This window comes from Pezoporus flaviventris, unplaced genomic scaffold, assembly GCF_033815535.1.
Source record: "Pezoporus flaviventris isolate CSIRO_AGI_PZ_B2104156 unplaced genomic scaffold, CSIRO_AGI_Pfla_v1 ptg000015l, whole genome shotgun sequence".
Taxonomy (NCBI): Eukaryota; Metazoa; Chordata; class Aves; order Psittaciformes; family Psittacidae; genus Pezoporus; species Pezoporus flaviventris.
Window position 1 is genome coordinate 39,976,858 of NW_026892563.1, and position 18,659 is coordinate 39,995,516.

At 38.1% G+C, this 18,659-nt stretch overlaps 1 protein-coding gene across 10 annotated transcripts in view; it reads right to left on the minus strand.

Annotated features, from left to right (window-relative positions):
- STXBP5L (syntaxin binding protein 5L) overlaps positions 1–18,659 on the minus strand; it is a 190,818-nt gene that overhangs the window by 63,236 nt on the left and 108,923 nt on the right. For all 10 annotated transcript variants that reach the window (XM_061454241.1, XM_061454243.1, XM_061454240.1 and 7 more), the window contains 9 exons: positions 12,410–12,533; positions 10,791–10,869; positions 10,456–10,610; positions 9,188–9,260; positions 7,734–7,881; positions 6,049–6,116; positions 5,340–5,380; positions 4,264–4,481; positions 1,003–1,175 (listed from right to left, as the gene is read on the minus strand). In XM_061454241.1, coding sequence (XP_061310225.1) covers positions 1,003–1,175; positions 4,264–4,481; positions 5,340–5,380; positions 6,049–6,116; positions 7,734–7,881; positions 9,188–9,260; positions 10,456–10,610; positions 10,791–10,869; positions 12,410–12,533 — 1,079 coding nt within the window. The remainder of the gene's footprint in view (positions 1–1,002; positions 1,176–4,263; positions 4,482–5,339; positions 5,381–6,048; positions 6,117–7,733; positions 7,882–9,187; positions 9,261–10,455; positions 10,611–10,790; positions 10,870–12,409; positions 12,534–18,659) is intronic.

An 18,659-nucleotide genomic window follows, 5' to 3' on the forward strand; every position in this document is an offset into this window, starting at 1 on the left:
AGAGGAGGCCATGACAATGATCAGGGGCTGGAGCACCTTCTGTATGAAGGCAGACTGAGAACATTGGGGCTGTTCAGCCTGGAGAAGAGAAGCTGCATGGACACCTCACAGCAGCTTCCTCTGTCTGAAGGGGGCCTAGGATGCTGGAGAAGGAATCTTCATCAGGAACTGTAGCAATAGGATAAGGCATGATGGGTTCAAACTGAAACAGGGGAAGTTCAGGTTTGATATAAGGAAGAAGTTCTTTACTGTGAGGGTGGTGAGGCACTGGCACAGGTAGCCCAGGGAAATGGTAAATGCTCCATCCCTGTCAGTGTTCAAAGCCAGGTTGGACACAGCCTTGGGCAACTTGGTCTAGCGTGAGGCACCCCTGCCCATGGCAAAGGGTTGGAACTGGATAATCTTAAGGTTCTTTCCAATCTAAACTATTCTGTGATTCTATGCTTCTATGAAACATTAAACATACACTTCTACACAGTGCATCTTTTTCAGAATTGTATAATTTATAGATTTTTTTCATGACTATGAACAAAGTTTCTATTCCTTACATACCATAAAATGCATATACTTATTTCACAAAGAAAGATTTTAGTGTTATGCTGAGTAGCCAAGGACAGGAAGCTTTGCATGTGTCAGCTTTATGGAAATCTCTTTGTGGCCTCCAAAGAAAAGTTGCTCAGAAATGTGTCAACGTGTGCTGCAGTGCTTGTATTCCGTTCCAAATCACAGGTATGAGGTGAAGATTTACTCCCAGATAATACTAGAAAATTACAGCCAAGTCTTTACTGTAACAGTTTATCTTCACAGTTACTTCTGGCCTTTAAAATCCCTTGTTGATTATTTTGCCTCAATCATTTTGTTTGTTCCATATTCTGATTTCTTCTCATTTTGTGTTTCATACATATGATTCATCACTTGCTTTATATAGTTGATGGATTGTTAATACAACAGATAGGAATGCTTTTTAGAAAGATAAATCTTTGAACAACAGCACAGACTTACCTAAGACATGGGATACTATCCTTCATTGTTCCTTCACATGTGACAGTGTTGGTACTGCCTGAAAGGCTCTTTAAAGAAGGAAGCTGGGAGGAGGCATCTGGAAATGAAGGAATCATTTCCGGTTCAGGAGTAATGATATCTTCTACTTCAGACTGAAGTCGTACCTCTAATGACTGAAATAAAGAAAAAGCTCAGTTACAATTTAACAGAGAAAACTGCTGAAAGTTCGGTTACTTTCAAATAAATATCAGCCAGCTTTTATTAAAAAAATAATATACACTCCCCCCATTTATCATTATCATTTGCAGGCGAAGAACTGTCAGGATCAGAGAGGAAGCAGTCATCTACCCTATACGGATGGAGAAATTGTGTGCTGATTTCTTCCAATGCTGGCTTTGATGCAAGCCTTTTGCTGTATGTGAAAGGCAGTAATACAGCTTTCCAGAACTTACTATGAAAAGAGAAACTGATCATTCCTACACACACACTCCCTCTCCCAGTAATATTTTGGCATAAGAAGGCACCATTCAGGATTATTTTCTGCCTATTGTCTGTTGTCTTTTTCCTAAGCACCTAACTCTGCCTCTTTATTGCTTGTATAACAAGGTCTCTGCAAGACAGGGTTTATCTAGTGTTCAGATGTCTGACAGTGTGCGTAGTACTGATGAATGAACATTTGTCCATGGGTAGGGGTCAGGAAATCAGTGATAAGAGCACCAAGAGTTCAACTCTTCAGAGGACAGACAATTCCTCAGACTGAACATGAGTTTGGCAGAAAGTGAAGTTCAAACCAGTTACCCTTTTGCTTTCCTTCTGGGCTCTCTAGATAGAGACAAGGAGACCAGCCCGGCTGAAACACCTTTCAATTCTTTCCACTAGTTCAGGAAACCCTAACAGAAGGACTCCAAAACACGAAGGAAACAGGACAGGGAGCTCAAATCCATAAAAGTAACCACCTCAAAGAATCACAGTAAATACTGGGCAATTCTACCTCATAAATTGCCCAAGGAGATCCCCATTTTGTAAAGAATAAAAAACAAGGTACAGTCCTCAAAGAGGGTCTTGGGATTGCCAGTTGAACAGTAATTTCAGTGCTGACACCCTGAAGTGATCAGAAGCAATTGCAGGTATAGATACTGCAAACTTCATCTTAGTGACCTCTCACTGAGTAACCGTCAGTAACAGAATGGAGCTTAAGAAAATACCTACTTTCAATAAGAATCAGGAGATAAAGAACAGTTCTGAAAGCTCCCCTATTTTGCAATCACTGTGTTAAACCACAGAAGATTTCAGAAAGAAGTTACTCTGCTCAACCATGGCAATGACTCTAAGGTTGGATATAAAGCAGAATTGGTCTCATGCACATTACTCGCCCCCAAAATCTGATATGGAACGATGCAAATAATATTTCTATTGAGGAAATCCCAAGCACAGCCTATGCTTCTAAGGCATATTCAGCAGCAGACTTCCCTGCTACATGCAGAAACCTTTGAGTAGCCTCCATGCTTCCCATTTACCGCAGCAGTAACATTACAAGACTGACATCAGGCAGTCAAACCAACATGGAGTCCTTCAAATGCTGGGATTCATAGACTGAATTCAAGGTGACTTCAGGCTGCCTGTTAGAGAAGGAAGTACACTAAGTGCTAGAACCTGGGCTCGCCTCAGGCAGCAAAGAAGTCCTTGAGACCGACAGCTCAGACTCAGTGTAGACAAAGCCAGACAGCCTAAATTCAGGTACATATTCAAACAAAGCCTCCCATGCTTTTTCTTAACATATCTCCCCCAGACTTTAATAGTGGAGATTTGAATGCCTGTAGGAAAAATGTGGGGAAGAAAGGAGATAAGGCCTATCTCAGGGATCCAGGAGAACTCAGTGACTATGATCAGATATTAAAGCAACTCTTCAGAGAACAATTCCTCATATAAATGCTTCTTAATTACAGCTGAAACCTGAGAAACTGTTAAATTGCACATATTAACACTTTAAAAAACACCAGTTCAGACCCAATTCAGCCACAAAAGACAGCAAAATAAAGAAATTAAATTATAGGTAATAAAAGATAAGGTACATTTGCTATGGAACAATGTAAGATACTGAAATGTAGTAATTTTAGCAGCATTATACATGAGCTGGTCAGTGATATTACTGTTCATTAGTTTTAAAACTTCCCTGAAAGGATACATTCAGCTAGCTTCATAATTGCTTCTAAGGGGAAAAATAAGAGGAGAACAATGGAACAGCTACAGGTAATGAATTTCCTTACCAGATGGCACATGGCTACAGGCCAAAAGTGAAAGACTTTCTAAAGTACGTCAGAATAGTATGAAATGGAAAGGAACTGTAGTCAAGGAAGGTGGAAAATGAAAGCAACATTTTGGGTCAACTTCTGGGGTTTGTTGAGATCTCGCAGACACAAAAAACTACTTTCTGGCAAGAGACTGTCTGGAGCTGCAAACCATTCTCCAGCACCAGAGAATGGCAAGCTTGAAGTAGAGGCAGTCATGTTTAGTTTGGCTTTGCCTTTAGATTAGTCTCCCATAGACTTAAGAAAGACTAAAACTTAAGTCTCTTCTTAGAATTAAGAAAGAATGTTTTGTGCTATAACTCCTGTTCAGCCATGCTGTTAGCTGTGGTTGTGGCTCCTGTGCAGAAAACCAAGCTTTAAACCAAAGTCAGACTTGCTGTACAACAGTAAGTAGAAGGTGACTGCAGAGCAGTTAAGACAACGTCAACTGTATGATTCTACCTAAAATAAGGGGACTGCTTAAGATGTGAAAGGAGTATTTGAGCAGGATAAAGCAACAGAAAACTAGGGATGATTTTCAGTCCCCTTGTAGTATAAACACTATGAACATAAATTAGATAGATGAAATACTGGAGTTAAAAAGACCATTATTATGTACAATCATAATGTAATCTGATAAAAACATACAGCAGCCAGTATTTTTAGAGCAGTTAAGTACAATTTAGACATTTACTGTGTCATAAAGTCTTAAAAGCAAATTATGTCTGAAACCTCTACTGTACGTTACTATTAAAGCAAAAAAGTAGAGAGTGGGTTGGCTCCCAAAAACTCAGATTTTTGTCACTAACTTAAGTAGGATCACAATTTCCCTCAGAAGGTTTAAAATGGAATGTGCCTCAACCTATATTTAAACAGCTTAACGTTAATTTTATTCAGGTATATGATCACAGACACAGCCAGGCAATTTGCTTTAGAAATGCTGTTCTTTTATAAGAAATTCTGAAGGACTTACTGCAATTTCTGTATTTACTTCATGTTTGCTGAACCTGTAAACAATCACATAGGCAGAAACTCCTGCCACACAGAAAATTCGGCTTTCAGGACACCAGTACATCATCTGAACAGCAAATGGGTCTTCTTCCACAATCTCAGCCGTTGCTTTTCCTTCTCCCACTTTCTGTTTTTCAAAGACCTTTGATGTTTTTAATTTGTACAACATCTGTAGAGTAACTGGAATATATTAAAACATAAAAAATACTGACTAACATGAAACAAGTAAGCCTCAAAATTCCTTGGTTCTCATTTTCTATTCAGTTCTGGCATAACAAAAAGTCTTATGAAGGCCTACAAGGAGAAGATGGGCATTGTACAATATAAATATTACTCTGGTGTGCAGTACTGGTAGGATATGTATTTGATACTTCAAAATGGGTATTTGTCTCTGAAATACTTAGTACTTTCTGGGACAGGATGTCATTGGTGAATGTTACCCATTATGTCCATAATTGTTGGTCTTATACTCAATGCTATAGCGAGGCTGTGATAAAGCTGCTATTTTCCTAATGAGATGTGAAACTAAGATTTTGCTCAAAGTAGAAACTATGTGGCACTTCAAAAGCAACCATGAGGGAAGTATTCTGATGGCCTGGACAACACAATAAACACAAGTTCCTTCTGAGTTCTATAATGTTTTGAATTTCCTGACTAATAAGTATAGTCTTTCTACTTGTATAAAAAACCTTAATATCTAGAAGCCTTTGCCAAGACTAGAACTTGAGTGCCTTGAAGTCTGGAGGTAAGGGAAGGATTATAAGTAACCCTATCTTGTATTATTGAGATTCCTCCCTGCTTTTTACTACTTTTACATTCATTTCTCAGTGGCATTATTTAATAACTGAGTAAGGTCAGAAAAGTGTTTTTTTTCCATAACTTAATAAAAATTTGCTTAATTTCACCTCATTATTCCTAATGGTATAATATAATTCCCAGGTATTACTACTCCTATTGTTAAATATCATATTTTATATATATATATACACACGTGTGTTATTTGTCAGCATTATATAGAAGCGAACTTTAGAAACTTACTGGCAGAAGCATCCCAAAACTTTACTGATCCATCTGCATGGCTTAAAGAAAAGATGAAAATTGAATGTGTTAAAACAAGAAGGAAACAGCATGCACCATAGTTGAGTAACTTTTGTTTTAAAGGACGGCTCCTTGAAAATCCATCACTCATTGTTCATGGGGCTTCTACTGCAATCTGAGCCTTTCTATGCCTTTTCACTGTGGATTGTCTCTCCACTCACAAGGTGAAATTCATCCCAGTTCACCACACCCTCACTAATGCCAGGATATTAAAAAGAATTCCTAAACAGTCTCCAGATACAAAGTCCCCAGAAAGCCAAAGGACAACAGCTATAGAAGAGCAGCTGCTCCCATTTTCAATGCTGTTCTTTATGCCCTTCAAGGCCAAAATACACTCTTGCAAAGGATTCTCATTTCCAAAGACCCCACCTTCACAAGTATATAAACTTTCTGTCTAACTCTGGGGCCTCAAATGGTAATTCTTAATGGTAGTTCATCCCCAAGGACAAAGGTTATTTTCTACAGCAAATGGGATGTCTCAACACAATGTCTGTGACGACTCAACAGAAGGAAAAAACTATGTACCTCAAATGAAAAGGCCAGGCTATGCATACTGTGTGAAGGGTCAACTCTTATCTACAGCTAACCCACAATCAAAAGTTGTAGACACTAACATTTTAAAAGTAGCAATCCTCAGTTTCATTCTCACCCTGTAATAATGATTTCAGGATATGTCTGAGCTCCAAGATTCCATGCTCCACCACTGACAGGCCATTCCTGAGCAAACAAGAGTACAGATAATCACAACTAATTCTGATTAATCTTTCTTGGTTAATTTTTAAGCTCAGGAGCAGACAACATCTATCTCCAAAAAGCAATAGAACTCCTAAAAGGCATTCAAGGCTTTTAAAACTTATTTACGTTTTTATATTTTCAATAAAGGCTTTTGAAACAGTAACATTTTTACATTATCAGTTAAAGTTCTATGCTTTAAAAGTATTTCTGCACAGCCAAAACTAGAACTAGTTCTAGTTCCAAAACAGGAACTAGAAGAAGGAGTATCAAACAGTTCTGCTACTCTCTTCAGATGGCTTGGCTCTTGGAGTTTCTACAGAACACCGAATAGACTGAGAACTTATTTGAAGATGAATATTACTGAAGAAACTGGCCCAGAAACAAGTATCTGAGCATGAGGCCACGAGATAGGAGAAAAAGGAATGCAACTTTCACAAAACATATGAAATCAGCATCTCCTCTCTGCCTTTTGTTTACTTGTGGGAAGACTCCCATTCTCTTCCTTGGTCTAGGCTGGTAGAGCGAAATGCTGGTCTGTGCCTAAAGCTTGATTTGTATGGACACCAGATACAGGATGTGGAGGATGACATATGTGTAGAGTGGGGGAGGATGTGTGCAGAGTGTGAATAGGTCGAAAAATCCTGGGAGCACAAACTGGTTGTGTGGATACATGGAGTGGGTGCTTGTGGGTACAGAAATGGGTGGGTGGCAAATGAGAGGATACCTACATTCAGAGGATATATTTGTATGTGCGCAAATAAAGCAAGGGGACAAGAAGGTGTGCGACTGAATACAGGTAGGTGGTGAAAGTTTCAGAAACTATGTATATGAGGTAAGGACAGGAAAGCAGTCGAATTCAAGAGAGAAAAAAAAGTCTTTTCTGAAGTACTCTGCTGGATCAAGATCCAAAAAGAAGTAGATAGAGCCCAGTTTCTCAGTTCAGAGAAAACAAGGCAGCTCCAAAGAGAATAATTCTGTTAGCATGAGCAGAAAACTGATGATGTCCGATTTGTTTAACCAATATACTTTCTAATTTATTTATTATGATGGATTAGTTCTAGTCCAAACATAAACCAGATTAAGGCTTGAAATTTATAAAATAATTGCATTTCCTTTTTATATTTCTGCAGCTTGTCTCATTTCTAAAAGCATTATGTAAAGACTTTGGTAGCCCAGTAGAATAATTATTAATATCCCTATTTAATAAAACTCTTACAGACCTGCTGCCAATCCTCAACTTTCACTGAAGATCTTCTGCTGACTTCTTCCAGTTATAGTGTTTTCAGTTTTTTCTTTGATAGAGATAACTTATCCACACATATTTGAATTGTATACTGATAGCTTTCCTTTAAGTCAATCTGGCGTAACTCCATCACCCTAACGATTAAGCCCTATATAATGGTTATTAACAGTTGTGCTTAATAGATGATGTTTTTGAGGGATAAATATCAGGCTATCAGCATGCTGCTAAGCTGCTTGTTGGACCAACTTGAAAGTAGTCATTAAAGAAGTAAAATGAAAATTATTTGGTAAAATGTTCCAAAAACATAGGTAGTACTTCCACTTGTTTCTCCTTATAGAAAGATTGGCTTTGCTTACCTTATTGCTGTATCCTTGCTTTTTATGTTTTGCTCCTACAGAATAGAGCACAGGAATCAAATCTGGAGGACAGTCCGCAAAATATTCTGTGCAGGTAACAGGTGACTCATGAATGTCAATAGGATATGGATTTTCAAAGATTGGAAAACTAGTTAAGGAAGACAATTTATTAGAAGCACTGTGACACACTGAGCCATAGAATAAAACATATTCTTATATTAAAGTGTGTAACAGAATCTAAGTAAAATCATAAGTAATAAAGTACATTTCCCCTTATTTATTAAAATATCTACATTGGTTTAATGTCAATAATAATGTGTAGTTACTCAAATAAAGATATAAAAATTTCATTACTGTGACAAGAATTGTAACATAAATACCCATCGATGTGAATAGGACTCCTTGTGTGAATGAACTAATTAGGAACTCATTTTTCCCAACATCTCAAAAATCTTATTTATACAGAACTGACACATTTTTTAGAAGCTTCAGGTCAATGCATATGATATATACTATGACCTAAGAACTACTTATACAACCACGTATTTTACACTGAGCAGCTTAGCTCATTAAGTTGGTAGATTAATGATTCTACAATAAACAATTGCAGTAACAGATGATCTCAGTTTATTTCCTACTTTCACCAGTTTGGACAGTCTGATAAGAAGGGAGGCCTCACTTCTGGCATATCACACAATGTTATTCACAATTCAAAAATGTAGGACATTTGGTTCTGATTTCAGTTCCATCCATTTTGTATGCTAGGATAATTTGAAATATTCTTGAAAGTGAGATCAGAATATGAGTCACTTAAAATGTTCCAAGACATTAAGGGCAAAATCTGTTCCTAGTCACACCATTGTGAAAGTGGATGCACACTAATGGTAGTGTTGGAGGTAGAACAAAGTAAGAATTAGATTCTGCATTACACGATGCATAGTTTCTTTTTGATATGAATATTGATTCCGATGTGAAAGAACTAGCTGTCATTTAAACCACTAACTAGATCACGAAATAATCCTGTAGATTCACTATAAATCAATGCCATTTTTTATTAAGATACTGAAATAAATACTTCAGTGGTAGTCCCTGTGAAGCCCAATGAAGTTAGGAGTGCATAAAAGTAGTAATTGTATCTGATTTCCAAAACACACATTCATGTCAGGATTCAGCATGTGACCAAATGTTACTTAACTTCAACGTTGAGTGAAGGTTTGAGGGTTATGCTGAAAGGTCAGGAGATTCAAATTTATTCCCCAAATTAAGAACAAATATTGTTTGTTGATTAGCCGACCCTAGCTCTTAAGATGGAGGTAAACACATAGAGTGAATTATCACCAGGAGTGAATGATCTTGGACAGTAAATGACATTGCATGATAATATCTGGATGTTTATTACAATTTCCTGGACAGTTAAGATACATAAATAACTTCAGATAAGAATTTATACTTACTTGCTTTGTGTCAGGTCAACAACAATGAGATCTTTTTCCAAAAGCACAACTACAGCATAGGGTTCTTGAAATTCTGTAAGTAAGGAATCAGGCATAAAGACATGGAATTCTCCTATGTATTAGTAATTTTAAGCAAGTAAGTCGTAATTATGTTCTCTAAACATTCACAGTGTATTAAACAAAAGTTTTAAGGTTTTCTCTGTATCAAATCCTAGACATATCCACAAACTAGACATACCTGCAAACCAGGGCCAGACAGGAACTGGGAAATGACTTTTGGCTACTACTGCTGATCAACATATGCAGCGGAAACAGAATCAGCATATTCTAACATGCCAGCATGAGGGTATAATGAAAGTAAAGAAATAGAATATGAGCAAGTTGTGTGCATCACTGCATTGCTGAATCCAATTATTATAGAGAAAATGTATTTTTGCTGTTCAGTAGTAACACTTCTAACTGTTATTCAAAACCAGATGGTGAACAGCTGGTCCAGTCCACTTGATGATAGACCATGCCTTCACTTCTAAAGCAATTCCAAAGGAATCCTGTAAGGCTGCTGTGTTCAATTCACATACTGATACGTTCCTTCCTCCCATACACTCTTAAGTAGATTATATTGTTTGGTTTTTTATTTAATGCCTTTTTTCATTTATCAAAAATAAACAATTAAAATGACGAATGCATCCCTTGGTGCATAGGGTGTGTTAGTTTACAGAGGAGAAAAGTGATTTTAAAAAGTATGTGAAATTATGACTCCTTCTTTGTGGCCTCTTTATACAAGGCTAGGAATAACACAGGTTAATCCCCCATTTTTAAATATTACCGTATAAGCAGAGGAAGGGGCTACAAAATCTTAGTAGTATCACTTTATTTGACACATTTTAGCAGTTTAATTCAGGCTGAAGTGTAAGAACTTTTTTTGCAGATAGGTGATACTTTAATGTTCTATAATTTAGCAATCTGTATATTTTAAGCCTCATGGAAAATGTCAGAAATATAAGCACATGCTTGATTAATAGCAATATTTCCTCACACTAGCCCATGTGTTTCAAGCTTATATCTGGAGATACATGCATGCTTTATTGCCCACTCATTACTTGCTTCCTATATTGAGAATGCAAACAGGTTCCAGTTACTTTCAGTGCTGTGGTTTTCTTGAGGTGGAGACAACTGTGAGAATGGAAGTCCCTGGAATGGAATTAAGGTATGAGAGAAGATCACTTCAGTTATATTCTCCATAACAGCATTCTGCTTAATAAACTCACCATTTGGATATGGGGTTTCACAAAGAGTTAAAAAATCAACTATAGGATGATCCATTTCAAGAACTGTAATTGCTTTCCCATGCATGATTGTTAAACTGGGTCTTCGACATGCCTTATCATATGACAATCCACCAGAAAATATCACAAATGGTTCACTGTATTAAAAAAATCAACATAATTATTATAAGTTTACATAGTAAGATGCAAATTTACATTACAGGTTTAATACCTTTAAACAATAATAAATTTCTTTGTGAAAAGAAAGTGTGAAAGATTCTAAAAGGACTTTAACTTAGGAATGTAACACGGAGTTAATTACAGAAAGAAAACCATACCTGTTTTTACAGGTCTTGTACTCTACTTTCAGAATTGGTTTACAAGATTCAGGTTTTTTTCCATCTCTTTGAATTTTTCCTGAGGCAAGAACGAAGATGAAAACTGCATTAAAACATCACGATAACAGAACTATCAAGCTAAAACATATGCATTGAAGCAACTGTATAAACAGGAAGAAAATGTACTTCAAAGCCACAGAAGATAATGGGCACTAGCTCCTACTTCCATAAAATATGCATTTGTCTAAGTTAATTATATTTGTTATGACTTTTCTGTTTTTACTGCCACAGACCATACTTCAGAGACATCTAAACCCCATGCAGATTACCGAGGATGACACTGAACTAATAATTAATGAATTACACCAAATGCACATGTTTTTTTCTGAGCACATTATGAGCATAAACACCTTATTTTTTTTCCTAAGCCACTCTTGGATTGACACAATTCCTTTTGTTGAGGAAATGTTACATTCTCTGGAGTGTAACTCGTTGAGTGATACTTACAATTGAAATTCATGGGTTCTTTGTTAATTCTGGCTCAGTACTTCTCTTCAAGAGAAAAGTCACTTGTAAACCAAAAACCCAACAATTTAGTTTGGTTTTTGTTTATTTGTTTGTTTAGTTTGAAAAGTCTGTGCTTGCCTTCAACAACAACCTGATTGAAGGATAAAGTGTAGATGGAGCCAGACTGCTCCCAGAGGGGCACAGTGACATGACAGGAGGCAAAGGACTCAAGTTGTGAACTGGGAAATTCTCCTTTGATGTTAGCATTTGTACCATGAGCGTTATTAAATGGTAGAAGATGTTTCCCAGAGACAATTTGTCATTAGAAGTCTTCAAGTATCCAGTGTCAACTGGACACTGCCCTGAGCTAATGGATCTAATCAGGCCTGTTTTGAGCTGGGGGACCTCTGAGAGATCCCTTCTGACTTAAAGTACAATTCTACAGCTAAAAAAGATAAAAGGAATTAGGAATTCAAGAAAATGCTATAACTTTCCTGGGCTACATAGATCTTGCATTCTCTTTCTTCCTTTCTCTCCCCCCAGTCTGGCTTCTTGGTAATGTACTCATTTGCAATGGATTCAATACCTTTTTACCTCATTTATAGGAAGCACTGATATATAAAATCCCAGCCATAAAAGACACAGGCATTTCTAAATATGACTCCTTTAAATTCTTCTTTGCAATGACTTGGGAAGCCTTGTACCATCTCTATAACAAGCCACACAGTGCCTGGTACAAAATGTATTACTACTCGTGAAAATTGCACATACAAGTATGTAAGTACAAAATATAAAAGAAAGGAATGTGACAATCCCATAGCCCAGCAAACCCCAAAGACCAGCAGTAGGCTCTTAAGATGAACTGGATAAAAGAAGACTTTTGAGCAATATTATCCAGTAATAGGTATTTATGACACCAATTAAAACAAAGTTTGATCAAAACTGTTCTCTGACTTTTATATTTTGAAGCTGCGTTGCAAATTAAAATACTTATGCAAGAAGCAACTCTGGATCTAGGCTACAATAAAAAATGAAATAAACACAGTTATTAGCAAACAGCATGGAGAATATTGTCTTGTTTCTTAGCTATACATTTTAACTATCAAAATTACCATGTGGAATTGTGGTCTGGAATGGTCTGTTAGGACTTTTCAGATTCCATAGGGTCAAGCTGCCATCAGAGTGACTGCACATGAACTGTTTTCCTTCATGATGCCAAGCAACAGAATGAATAGCCTACAGAAATGAAAGAAGAACTTGAGACTGAAATGAAATACAGTGTTTACACTAATGGTGTTTTAACGTATTACTTTGGATTAATCTAATGGTATATCAATACTCGGGCAGGTCTTGTTTGTCTGAAGTCCAGTACCAGCATGTTTTAGTAACCAGTGGCTGTAACCTACTGCTAGTCAAGCAAAACAATTCATTATAAATGCTAACATAACACAAGAATGGAAGAAAGCCTGTACTGAATCAGACCAAACTTGAAGGAACAGGCTATTAAGGTAAAACTATAAGAACAAGGGATATACACTGCAGTCGTAGTATGTCTGATCTCTTTTCATTTGGCAAACGTACAGGAAATTCTGTGCAACAAGTTTTACAGGTAACATGCAACATATGCAGTATTCCCAAGATGACTGTAGAAACAGTACTCTGGTCTTGAATGTTTCCCCCTTCTTCCCCCTAAGTTTCAGAGCAGATACACAGAAATCTAGGATGTTGAATATAAAACCAAAACCACTAGAGAGACCAGGATCGTTTAACTTGTATAGGAAATTACCAAAACAATGATGCAAGATACTTCTGGAACAGATAGTGCTTCAGAGAAGAGGGATATCACACTCCAATGTACTCAATGCAAGTACCACATGCTGAATGTTATCTATGCCAAAAAGCAACACTTCAAAAATTCATTTTGTGCATAATTAGTGGAACTGACTGGAAATATCCATAATTACATCAGACCAGCTGAAAGGATAATGGTGTAAGTCCTTCCTTTTCACTGGTATGTGCTGGAAACTAACAAAACAAGGGCATGCGGTGACAGAAATGTAAAGCCCTCTTCTGTCAAAACAAAGTATTGGTTCATTGTATAGCACAGTTTCTCACATGCTCCCCTCAGAAGCACAAACTGACAGGATTTTCCCTTGAATCCATTTCCCTTCCAGAGATATGAGCTGCCAAATAGCAAAACCCATAATATATTTGTATGTAAATGTAAATAAGAGACCTATTTTTGAATGCAGTTTAATACATTTCCTTTTTTTTTCCAAGCCAGTAATTGCTAAGGCCTTGCATGCACTTACAATTGCATCTGGGCATTTACCTGATTTATTCTAATCACTTTAAAATCATGCCTGGGTATTCATAAGTCAGCACTGGAGCTGTTCATATCAATTCTGCTTAAGCTGACAAGAAATAAACCTAAGTGCTCCTGCTCACTATTCAGAACTCCCTGTTGATCTTCTCTTTTAATCAGTATATTGATTGTTATGGTTGGTAACAACTTACGACCTGGAGGGAATATCAGAACACATCAATGAAGAAGCCCTTTACCAATACTTTGCTCATCTGCTGAGGCTGGACAGCACAAATGAGCCTTTGCACTAAGATGACCCAGATGTTTTAATGGAACTCTGACATCCCTTGTATATGAATGCTTTGCTAATGTACTGGGAAGCTAGTCATGCCAATAAAACCTCAACAAACAGAGCTGAGCAAAGTATACTCTAAATATTTATCTTTGAGTGACATAATGGGTGTCACTCAAACTTCTACCTTCCAAAGGGGGCTTGACACACAATTCCTCTTACGGACCCAGAAGATGTCAAACTATAACTGAGGCAACAAAAGACAATGCAGAAAGATGCTTCATACAGGGTCCATTGCCCTCAGGTAGTACAAACCTTAGATCTGTGGGGAGCGCTGCTTCACTTACACTGTCTCTCCTCACACAAATTAATCCTGACATGAGCTTATTCATGCTTGCTCCTATGCCAAATTTGAATCTGCTTTTGATGTGTTATCACACACAGAAGCATTTCACATGGTTACAGTCGCTAACTGTATCTGAGCAGGAGCTAGTAACTAGTAGCTGAAAATTGTACCAAGCTTGCTTGTTAAGCTGCCTCTCAGCTACTAGGTGCCACCTGCCAGCATAAACCTCCTGCTGAGTGGAGCTGAGGTGGGATGCTCCTGTCACAGACACTTGGCATAGCAGCAGCTCAACTCACCTGTTAGACTTTGCCCTGAAACAGGCAAGAAATACTCCGAATGGCTTTTGGAGGTCTCAGCTGGGAGCCACGACTAATACTGAAAGGTGGTTTTCTCTCTGCTAGAATGTGTCTAGCATTCTAATCCACTTCTTTAGCATACACACAGAAAAGGAGCAGTTATTTTCTTAGAACAGGAGTTCATCATGGTGGGTGACTCATGTGAATGTTCACACACTGTATGCACATAAAGCATATCACTCCAGATTGGGTACATTTCTCCTTCTGCAATACCCACAGTGGTTGCACACATATTCCATCTTCTCTCATACTCAGCATGTACTAAAATTAATCACACCGAACACCATTTCAGTTCCCTCCCAACCACAACCCTCCTCTACTGAAAAGAACTCATGGGAACTCTAAGACCATTTTTAACTATCGTTTGAAAAACCACCAAACTCATCTTATTCTACTGCTTGAATCTTAAGAATCCTATATGTTAGAAGTACTCATTACAGACCATTACAAGGCTACATCTGATTTGACACTTCCATAATGGCATAGTTCCTGATAAAGCCAGGGGGATGTCATTTGGCAGATATTAGAGTTTACAAACTCTGCAGCTTCATTTTGGAGATATGTTCTAATGAAAGATGATGACTACGCTTCAGGAAGCTCTGAATGTGCATTGACATAAGCTGTCAAACTTTCAAACAGTCTGTGTATGAAGACGGCTGGTTTTTTGGATCTGCCAACTACCAATAATAACTTGAGAATCCTTTAAGGACCTGCCTTGTTTATGTATTCTGTTTTATACCAATTGATGGAAACAAACTTTTGAAGGAATTCAGAAAAGGGCTTGCAAGGAAAGCCTTTTACAGAGGGCAGCATAGAGAGCATTGACTGAAAGGTTCTCAGTATCTCATACGTATCACCACTGAGAAAATGACCATCATCATACAAAGAAACAAATTTGCAGCTGATACCTTGAAGAACAGACGCAAGATTCCTTAGCAGCAGGTTCAAGCTCTGGGACCAGGTGTCTCACAAGCGAGAACAGTTTAGTCTCTAGAGAAGCTTTGACACAGTAGGGAAGAAAACACAGAAACTCCTTGGGTCAGGAACTGATGAAGTGAGGCAGGCTCTAAGAGGTATCAGTGGGGCTAAAAGAGAGACTTGGCTACTTTTAGCTCCAGTGAGTAAACCACAAGTATCAGAGATAAGCTAAAAGGGCAGATACAGGCTTACAAGAACACCAAGCAAAAAAGTTGCAGATGATGCAACGTGTACAGCCTTTTTTGTCCTTGGAGAGAAGCTCTCTCATTTGAAATGAGCAGGCATATTTTATCTACAAAATGTTCCTAGCCTTCAAGGCATGAAGTAGGGAGTGCAGCTGTAAAAGCTATAATTGCAGGTCTGTGAATAGGGGCAGGGTCTTCAGCTCCAACACTTATGAGCTATTAGGTTATCTCAGTGAGCTGTTTATTCTGGATGCAATGTGTCCATGACATTAATCTGGATGACAAGGATAACGACAGGGCATACTTGTGCAAATACTGGAAAGATCCTGCTAATATTGTAGGAAACAACTCCCCTCTCTGTCATAAGATTACCAGGAGATGCCTGCAATGTGTCTTGTACTCACATATGCAAGTCTTAAGTGATGTGCAGTGTCACACTAGTACAAAAATGCCATGCAGCCAAGAAAGGATAGGCAAGATTTCACAGTGGTGATATCCTTGTGGATTGAGAACCATTGATGATCTTTTTGTTAGCCAGCTGTTCAAGTGTGCAAATAAAGGGGACCTACTCCATCTGAGCCAACTGTTCACTACTTCTAAGACCTCAATTAAAAAGCCAGCACTCAACATTGTGAAAAAATTCAATGGAAAATACCTTCTAAAAATGTTTCTCAGTGACAATGCAACAAAAGCATTTTCTTTGTGGCACTGTGAAAATAAGTACCTTTAAATTCATGAGATACAAAATTATTCCTTCTCTATAAGAATTGAATGTCAGCAGATACAGACCCCATCTTGAATTTAAAAAGGAAGCATATTTAGATTTGTAGATAGACAGTAACCAGCATCCTTTCCACTTCTGCATCAAAAAATATCTGCTGTTAAGCTCTTGCTTCTGTGCTGCACAGTGACAGGTTCAACAGACCTAAATAACAACAGCAGACCGAAATAACAACAGAAGACCTCCTTCTCAATGGCTGGTCTGGGGAGACTGAAGTCCAATGCTGTCAAGGATAACAGAGAAGAAATCCAGTTAAAGCTTGATCCTGTGAAAGGATGAGTACTTGGATGGAGTCTTAAGGGTGCTGACATTTAGTTTGAGTGACATTACCAAGCTGGTCAGTTATCTGAAGATTACAGAGAAGCAAGAACTTGCCTCAGTGATGAGCACTGACAGTCCATCAAAGACAAGAAAATCAGTTGTTTCTCAAAGTAGACACCAAGTGCTAACGGAGAAGCCTGGTGCCACTGGAATTTCTGATACTAAGCAGAAGTATCTGCTCCACTGATAAGCCAGAAAAAGACTGTGCCATCAGACTATCCTTAAAGGTGCCCAAAGAGAAAGTGGAGAGGTAAGAGGAGATTTCCAGTTCTTTCACTGTGAAACAGGCCAACCATGTTAGTATTAAAACCAGTGCTAAAGAAAGTATGACACTTAGATAAATGCAGCTGGATTAATTTTGCTCAGACCCCATTCATAGTGGCCCTTTGGTATTCAATGAAGGTAAAAAAACATTTACAACAACTTATCTGAGACCTTACAGATACCCAGCAATTGCAACTTGTTAGCTCAGTGCCACAACAATGATACTGGAAGATCAGTCAGCTGTCATGAAGCACAGAGACCTTGCATCAGTCCAGATAGAATAGGGAAGGGAAGCAGGAACAATTAATGTTTTCAGGACTGTGACCTTGGGCAACCAATCTGTAAGAAGAGGCTTAGGTTTGAAACCTTGGGTTTGTGCCACATACCAAGTGGCACATGCCAACCTAATGATTTGTGACTCTCAAAAGCCATGTAACCAAGGATTTAAAAAGGAACCCTTTTAGGGGTTCCCTAGGGGAACCTTAGCAGATCTGGAACATTATCAATCTGGAGCCTGAAAGTCTGGGATAAAGCACAACCCTTTTAAAGACAAAATAAGAATCTTGCAGCCTTTTCAGTAGACCACAGCAAGCCATCACAAGTTGCACAAAGCGGAATAATGACACAGCAAGTAACCACTGAGGAGGAAAACACATGACTGATAAAAATACCAAAAAATGTTCCTGAGGATGGATCCAAAAAATGTGAAACAACTGAACTGTACAGAGAAATTTTCAACACCCCCCCCAAAAAAAAAGAATCAATATTATGAAGATCCTGTTTTATGTAAGTCTCATTCTGACCACGAGAGAGGAAAATGAGTGAACCGATTCCCCTCTGCAGGAGACCTATGAAATGAAAAGGTTGTCCTGCCTTAAATAATAGCACAGGTGCAATTTCACAAGTGGATGCAGAGGTGGACTGTCACTTAGAGGCAATTTAGTGGGGCTATCTTGAGGCTTAAGTGCTGGCCTGTTTAAACTCTGAATAACCCTATCCTTTAGAACATTTACTAGGTGGATGCTCAGAATTGTGACCTTGAAGCTTATTGTATTGTTAATGGGTCTGTGAAAATGGGCCTGAAAGAGTGCAGGACTCAAATATGTTCCGATTACTTCTTAGAGTGAAAATAAATGTGTACACTTTGTACATGCAATAGGGCAGCAAGATGAAGAAGGGAACTACAGGAAGCCAATTACTGCCTGGCTCACTTTAAAGAAAATGTCCTTTTCTAGCTTCAGCTGGAAACATTCATTCACCTATGCGTGAACCTCACAGAAGGGCTGGAAGAACAAAGCATGTTTTTTTCCCCAGGGCTAGTACTAAAACGATAATAACTCAGTAGATATCTGTTTCTGAAGCAGCCTGTTTATCGACACAACAGTGTCCATGATTGATATAACCTGCTTACTAAAGGCAAGAGACCATTGCCTGATAAAACTATCAGAATCCAATTTTGGAAACCTTTTATTCAGATCTTGAGTACTAGGCAATACCAACAGCTCTACAAAGTAATTTGCCTTTCAGTGTAATT